Below are 8,239 nucleotides of genomic sequence, written 5' to 3' on the forward strand. Positions count from 1 at the left end.
ATAACAGTTGTATTGATGTATAGCAACTTGAAATGCTCCCACAAATGGCACTACAGCATGTAAAAAAATAATATAAGCTCTGGTGGACTTGGTTCTATAGTAGGTCTTAAAGGGTTAAATAAATATCGTCAAATAATCGTGATCTCAATTTCAGTGAAAATAATCGTGATTATCATTTTTGCCATAATCGAGCAGCCCTAGTTGAAGTCACAACGATCAGTGTGTAGATTGGTAATGTGTTAGCAGATAAGTAATATGGCATGAACCCACTCTGTTTTTAAGATGCTATGCTTGATCTGCTTTACTTGTCAGTACTTCTCTTGTCTGTTCAACTTCCCAGTCACACAGGCCTAAAGACCACTGAGAACCACTGGTCACTAATAAGGGTGGGTTTAAAATATCAAATCAAACTGATTTTAGCTTGAATAGCGCAATATCGACTCATTAAATCCTGAATCTATTTTTAAATATAAATGTATTTAGGCAGAAATGCCAGAATCTCAGGTTAGAGTTCACAAAACTATTTCAGCAACCACCAAACAGCTAAAACAGCAAATGAGAGCAGGTAAACGGATTCCAGACAAAGATGCAAACACAAAGCGAGTGTCGTTCCCCCCACAGCATGTACATAGACATGCCGTTGGGGCTGAAAGCCGACATCTCACAGATTCTGAACCTGCAGCTTTTGTCACTCTCCGACCAAAATTCACTGAAACAGCAGCAAAAGAACATAAAGACTATGCTCCACGTTTGAAAAACATCGTCATGAATTCCTGCTTACTTTTGCTGTTTTGCTTCCACCACAATACAATCACACTTCCTGCACACGTTTTTCTCTCTCTCAGTGTACTAAGGAACAGTTTCCCATCTCAAATCTCTGTTTTCTGCGTTATTCGCTTGATTATTACGCACTAGTCTACCGTTGTGTACAGCGCTGTATGGATATGTACTGATAAATGGTCAGTTCTGGTGGATTATGTATTACGTTGCATAATCCACCAGAACTAATACAAAGCGCCTATAATTTTCAAACCAGGAGGCTGTGGGGTTGCACTGGCTGCCATGTGCATTTTTTTGCTCGTCTGTTTAACACCATTCACAAATTTTCAAAACCATGTCCTCCAGTCCGGTCAGTCCAGACGGTTGACCTGTACTGCCAAATTATCAGCTAATGTTAGCTAGTTTGGTCAGCAGCTGCATTCATATACTATATGGGTGCCACATAGAGACATGTTTTTTTGGTGCTTAGTGGTGTACTAATAAAATACAGTGGTCCCTCGCTATACAGTGGTCCCTCGTTCACGTTTCGCCGCCTCGCTGTTTCACAGATTCTTTTGGTGCAATTTTGCATGCTTTTTATTTTTCTTACAGCGCATTCTGTCCTTTCTCCCGATTGGCTTAAGACCATTGTCAATCAGTCTCGTGCAGTGTCTCCTGTACGCTACAGAGTGCATTCAGCTTGTCAAATTTACATAAATCTTCGATCGCTAGCAGTGTAACTCTAAAGTGCTGTACTGTATGTAAGTTTTCTCCCCCACACACACCCCAATGTCTATGAAATGTTTTGCACCGTCAAAGGCAACCACAGGTGCCTTATAAAGAAAAATATAGATTTTTCTTTATATCTGTACCAATATGATTTTTCTTTATGCAGTAAAATTAGGCATTTTGACATGTAAGTCTCTGAGATCTTTTCAGCTTTATAAATTTTGAATTAGAAATGTATTTATTTTAACTAATAAATTGATTTACAAACCTTATTTTTCCAACAAGCTTTTTGTTTTTTAGATTTTAGATTGAGAGTTGATTGGTTGTTGTATTTACAACAGAGGTTTAAAAATGCTTTCTAAAACTGTTATCGTGATTTGGTGCTGTATATCTAAAATTAAATTTGTGTTGAATGGAATTGAATTGATATGACACACACATGTAAGAGCACAGGGATTCACAGAAAATATTGCAAATGGACAAAGCTCCTGTAATGACAGGTATAAATATGGTTTTTCTGAGTAGCCTCAATTGGGGCCTAGAGGAACTGCATTGTTTTCCACTTCTGCATGCAAAAATCGATTCTGTGTAGTATTGTGATATTTTGTTTGCTAATAATATATCGATACAGGGACAGCAGAAATCGATATTTTGTTACAAAAAAGGTTTTTGTGCTCTGACTTCAGAGCATGTTGATCCTTTTTCTGAGCAAGAATCCTGGCATTCCTTCGCTGTCCAAATGTGTTTAACTTTTTTTTGGCAGCAATAAACATGACAGTTTACTTATTTTAATTTAAGACATGTTTTATTTTAATTAAGTTTAAAACTTTTTTATTTAATGTAAAATTATATTTTGTTTTAATTTACTTTCAAGTTCTTCAGTTGCTAAATGGGCTGCATAGTTTTCATAAGTTGCATAGTTCAGAATAGCTATAATTGTACCAGATGGTTGCATTCAGTTAAGTTGGACTAGACTATAATACAAACCGTTCAGTTTGTCAACAATAAAACTGACTGAAATGAGAGAAAGACTGAGTGTGAGACTTTGATATTAGATAAAATGAATATTGATAAAGTTTACCTTTACGTACAGAATCTGAATATCGCAAAATATTTAAAAAAAATTGCAATAATATCGTATCGTGCGTTAAGTATTGTGATAATATCGTATCGTGGGATGTATAGTGATTCTCACCTCTACTGGATAGAAGTGTAACTCTACCTTTAAGTTATCACCAAATTAGTAAGACTATTAGTTTAATTTGTTCTGTTTTTATTTGGAATTAAAATGCAACAATGCTATAATAAATCATTATTGGACCATTAAACTTGTAAGATTAACTCTGACCAATTCTTGTTTCCAGGATCGTTTCCTCCTGCAGTTCTCTATGCACGTAAAGACCGGCTCAACAGACCTGCACACGTGGCCACTAAGACTTTCCAGGCCTTGCGTATCTTTGTGAATGATGAGCTGAATGAACTTCACGCTGGCCTGTGTGCTGCCCAGACGTTGCTAAAACCCAGCGGACGTCTCTGTGTTATCACCTTTCATTCACTAGAAGATAGACTGGTCAAACGTTTCCTCCGGGGAGATGACTTGTCTAATCTGGATCACTTCAGCCAGAGGAAGCAAGGTACCAAGAAGGAAAACCTATCGCATGAAAAAAGTGACGGAAGTGTCTATTGGCTTCCTCTGCGAAGAAAAGTGATCACTCCAGAAAAAGACGACGTTAAGGAGAATCCTCGAGGACGCTCCTCTAAACTCAGGGCAGCACTCAGACGATAACTATTGAACATTAAATATAAGACAATAGAAGTTGTAGAAAAAAAGTTGGAGCTTTTTACATTGAACATTAAACTTCTACAAAGACTCAGGGTTAAATCTCAGTAGACTTGGTATCACTTTGTAACAAAGGAGCTCAGCAGAGATCAGTGTGTTACTAAGTGGACTTTAGACATGAGGTGATTGTACTGTTTCCTATTTGCTTTGTAAGGAACATAAAAAATTAATTTACAGTTAAAATTTTGAATTAAATGGAACAAATGTTTACCAGTGTTGTTTTCATATTCCTAGTTGTTGTGAACAACCTGTTTTTTTTCTGATAAAAACAAGTAAAGAAAAACTAATGCACGAGGACAAAAACTGTGATGAAATGTATTGACACTAGGGATGGGTACCGGTATCCGGTGCCATGACGGCACCGGTTCTGACATAAACGGTAGTAACCAGACCAAAAAGCAGCACACATTTCGGTGCTTTATTTCGGTGCTTTTTTTTCCCTGAGATGTCATACACTTTGGATTCCAGGCAATCATTTTACCAATCATTTTACCTTAGCGTAGTAGGCGGGTCTAGGTACGTACGTTCTTTTAGAGCAGAGCTACAGATTAAAAATGCCCAAGGCGAAGCGGTCAAAAGTCTGGCTGTACTTCACAGCAAAAGATGCAAACTCAGCAGCCTGCAACAAGTGCTTTAAGGTGATACTGTGCAAAGGAGGTAACACCTCAAATCCGATGAAACACCTGGCGACGCATAGCGTTTTTTAAAAGCCGAGAAATGCACCGTATTTGATAGCTTGCTGCGAGACCTCACATCGAGCACATTTACTGCGGGTGGGTTGCCTGTTATCGGACCCGGAGTTAGCGACATCCCCCAAAAACCCAACGAGGAGAGTCCTGGCCCCTAGCCCTGCCAGTGTAGCAGAAATGATGACCAATGATGATGGCAGCAGCAGCCGTTCTTCTCTGGGTCAGTAGCTTAATGTTGTTCGTGTGTAATTTCCGCTGAGTAGGCTAACCATGTTATTAAATTAATGAACGTAAGGTGAATTAGCAAACACCGTTGTAGTTGCATGCGGCTGTCTTCCTGTTTGATGGCAGATACTCCCTTCACCCTGGAAAAAAGGCTAAAATGACCAAAGAAAAAGTGGAAAACAGCTAAACATGAGAGGTTTTTGGACAAAGTGTGTGTTCTTCATTCTTTAGGCACCGGTTTGAGCACCGTTTAAGCACCGGCACCATTTCAAAAGTACCGGTTTGGCACCGGTATCGAATAAAACCTAAACGATACCCATCCCTAATTGACACTTTGGTAAATGAATAAAAATGGATGAAAATATTCTGGAGAGACGAGGTCCAATCAGAATTAATTAACTTGTTAGGAAGGTGGGAGGAGTTAGGGGAAGTGATCCAATCAAAAGTAATCTTGTGAAGTAAGATGAGATTTTTTTGGTAAATGGTACGGCTAGCGCTCATGCTCTCTGTTTCTCATGAAAATGTGACAAAATGTCAACGCTTGGGAAGAAGACAAGTCATATGGAGCCATTTCGCATTTGATGTCACAGAAAATAAGACGCCTTTTAAACCGTGTGGAGGGAACTTGATAAGTGCTTAGCCTTTATATTTTAGTCAACTGTTGTTATCTCGGTCTGCCTTACCGGAGTCATGTACTACCCACAATGTTGGGGAGTAACGGAATACATGTTGGAGGCCGGTGTTTTAGGAGCGGCAGAAGATCTCATCAACAGGCAGTGTTGGGGAGTAACGTAATACATGTACCACCGTTACGTATTTAAAATACAAAATATGAGTAACTGTATTCCGTTACAGTTACCGTTTAAAAAGGTGGTGTTCAGAATACAGTTACTTTGTTGAAATAAAGGGATTACACGGCGGTCTTTTCCTGTTTCATATGCTAGGCTGTCCCGTCCTTTTTTTGGTAATACCACGCTGGTGGAAACTCAAACAAAACACGCATTAAGAGGCTCTAATGTCTGTGTCTCAATCTTGCGGCCTATGTCACCTCTACTTGCGGCCCGCATAAGGACGTGACGAAATATTTTTAAAAATTATTGTTCAAAAAATTATTTAATATGAAGGCAATAGGCAGAGTGTTACAGGCATAGCCCTAAAGAATGTAGCCTCATGGGCAGTGTAGTCCAGTTGTAAGTAAGCTATAAAGAATTCTGTGCTTAAACAGTGTTGGTCAAGTTACTTGGAAATAGAAATTAGTTACTAATTACTGATTACTTCTCCAATATAGTAATCCCATTACTTACTGATTACTTATTTTCAAAAGTAATTAGTTACTTAGTTTTTTTTTTTAAAAAACATGATGAACAACCTGAATGCATTATAAAGAAATAGACCTTTCAGCCCAATTCTATTTTTTTTCTGCGTAATCCATCATATAAAATTGAGTCAAATGAAAAAGTCTCTTTTTAAAAATTGTTTTTATTAGTTTTAGTCTTTTAACTTTATGCAACATTCTCTAGAAGAAATTTGTTTTCTGCATATTCCAGCATATAAATTAAACTTCACATCTGAGCAAGCACCTGGCACGCTGCCTTGGGAATGTGAAATTAAAAGAGAAACCTGACCGCTGTGGCACCGGGCAAAGTTCTTGCCAAACAGGTGAAAATAGACTTTAAGAGCGACAGGACTTGGTGCTGCTGAATCTTTGATTTTATTTATTTTTTTGCTGTGTTTTATTTGCATCTATTTGAAAGAGTGAGTGTAAACACAATTTTTTGTCCTGGAATATGCAGAAAATAGGTTTATCATGTCTACGTTTCCATGTTATCCGGTTTTATTTTAAAAGAGTCATGTGTTCTTTTGTCACTGTGTTTAGCTTCACTTGTGATGTTATTGTTTAATTTCAGTCAGCTGTTTCCCCATGTGTTCTCAATTCTCCTGATCACCTGTGCTCTGTTTTCTGTGTTTCATTGTCAGGTCGTCTGTTATACTTACCACAGCCACCACAGTCTTCGTAGTCTTTGTCGTAGTTTCACACTGCGTTTCATAGTTGTTCATAGTTTCATGTGTGAAGGTTCTCAGTCATCCAGGTCATCGTAGTCTAAGGAGCTTGGAAGGAAAAGCGTCTGGACTTCTTTAAGTTGCTTGAAGACGTTTCACCTCTCATCCGAGAAGCTTCTTCAGTTCTAAGGTCAAATGGTGGAGAGTCCCAGATTTAAACCCAGTGGGAGTTTCCCCCCAAAGAGGGACAAAAGGACCCCCTGATGTCACATGAGCCAAGGTGTGAAAGCGGGTGTGGGTCCCAATCAGCCAGGGTTTCGGGTGAGCTCATTGTGAAACCTGGCCCCACCCTATCATGTGATTTCCTGAGGTCAGATGGCCCAGGATGTGAGTGGGCGTTAAGGCGTCTGGGAAGGGATCTCAAAACTGGGTCTATAATCCATATAGATTATATCCATATAGATTATCTATAACCACTGAATGTACTCAGCTACATGAAGAGCACAATTAAATAAAACCTGATTAAAGTCAAAGGTTGTTACTTGTATTTGAACTAAAAACTTGGATGATCTGGAATTCTTTCATTGTTTTTTGCAAAAGTGTGTTATTTATCATAAAGTAATTAAGAGTCATTCATACCAGAGTAACCAGAGAGCACAACATATATTTAACTTTCTACAGGACTTAAAGATATTATCCATCCATCCATCCATTCGCTTCCGCTTATCCTTTTTCAGGGTCGCGGGGGGCGCTGGAGCCTATCCCAGCTGTCATAGGGCGAGAGGCGGGGTACACCCTGGACAGGTCGCCAGTCTGTCGCAGGGCCAACATACAGGGACAGACAACCATTCGCACTCACTTTCATTCGCACATTCACACCTAGTGACAATTTGGGTTATCCAATTAACCTATCCCCACTAAGTGCATGTCTTTGGACGGTGGGAGGAAGCCGGAGTACCCGGAGGGAACCCACGCAAACACGGGGAGAACATGCAAAAAGTATAATTTTCACCATACAATTACTAACCTTGTCATCTCCTGCACTGTCTGTTTTGGGCTCTGGGCTTGTCCTTCCCAGCGCTCATGAGACTGCTTTGCTGCACTGTGGTATGAGGTGCTAACCTGTTGACAGTGTTGGGAAGGTTAATTTTAAAGATTACAGAAGTAACGTATTCTGAATAGTTTACAACTACATGAATGTACTATTGCTGTGTGATCTATTACTATTACTGAAGGCTACTCGCCATACCAATACCAACTAGATGTTTAAATCTTAATATAAATGAGTAACAGTAGGGTGGACATTAGGCTACACTTTTTGCAGCGATCTTGTATAGAAAACTATTCCACGCGTATATAAAACAGGTCCGCAGCTCCGAACCGTAGTAAAGGGACCTCTGCCTAATATGTCGGGTTCGTGTCGGGCTCGTAGCTGAAAACTAGCTTTACTTTGTTGTCTGGGTCAACTTTGCTAGCGAGAGACAGAGAGAGGCGTTGAAAGGCTGCTCCAACGGAACTTATTGTTTCAGAGGACAACACGAACACGGTGTACAGTCGAGTCTTAATAGCGTACTTACAACTGGGCTCGTCAGGCACTCTTCTTGGCTGCAGTGGTTATTATTATATTTACATGGTTCCAGCTCCCGTTTCTGCTCGGTGACAGCTTGTAGTTTTCCACTCTCCTTTTTCTCCCTCCCTCGCTCACAGACACATAACAGGTATGGCAGTCCATTCTTCCTGCAGCACGGATTACACTGCCCTTGAGGCTACATGCATTAGGGCTATGCCTGTAACACTCTGCCTATTGCCTTCATATTAAATTATTTTTGTATAATAATTTTTAAAAAATTATTATTATTATTATATCTTGCGGCCCATGTCACTGCAAGATACAGGCATTAGAGCCTCTTATTGTGTGTTTTGTTTGGGTTTCCACTGGCGTGGAATTACCAAAAATAGAGAGACCATAGCCTAACATATGAAACAGGAAAATACC

At 39.5% G+C, this 8,239-nt stretch overlaps 1 protein-coding gene across 4 annotated transcripts in view; it reads left to right on the forward strand.

Moving 5' to 3' along the window:
* The window catches only part of mettl15 (methyltransferase like 15), a 63,447-nt gene extending 60,089 nt beyond the window's left edge, over positions 1–3,358 (forward strand). For all 4 annotated transcript variants that reach the window (XM_042221012.1, XM_042221015.1, XM_042221013.1 and 1 more), the window contains one exon: positions 2,853–3,358. In XM_042221012.1, the coding sequence (XP_042076946.1) occupies positions 2,853–3,274 (422 nt within the window). In that variant the 3' untranslated portion in view covers positions 3,275–3,358. The remainder of the gene's footprint in view (positions 1–2,852) is intronic.
* Positions 3,359–8,239: the final 4,881 nt, after the last annotated feature.

This window comes from Haplochromis burtoni, unplaced genomic scaffold (genome assembly GCF_018398535.1).
Source record: "Haplochromis burtoni strain Fernald_Lab_line unplaced genomic scaffold, NCSU_Asbu1 Contig_59, whole genome shotgun sequence".
Lineage (NCBI taxonomy): Eukaryota > Metazoa > Chordata > Actinopteri > Cichliformes > Cichlidae > Haplochromis > Haplochromis burtoni.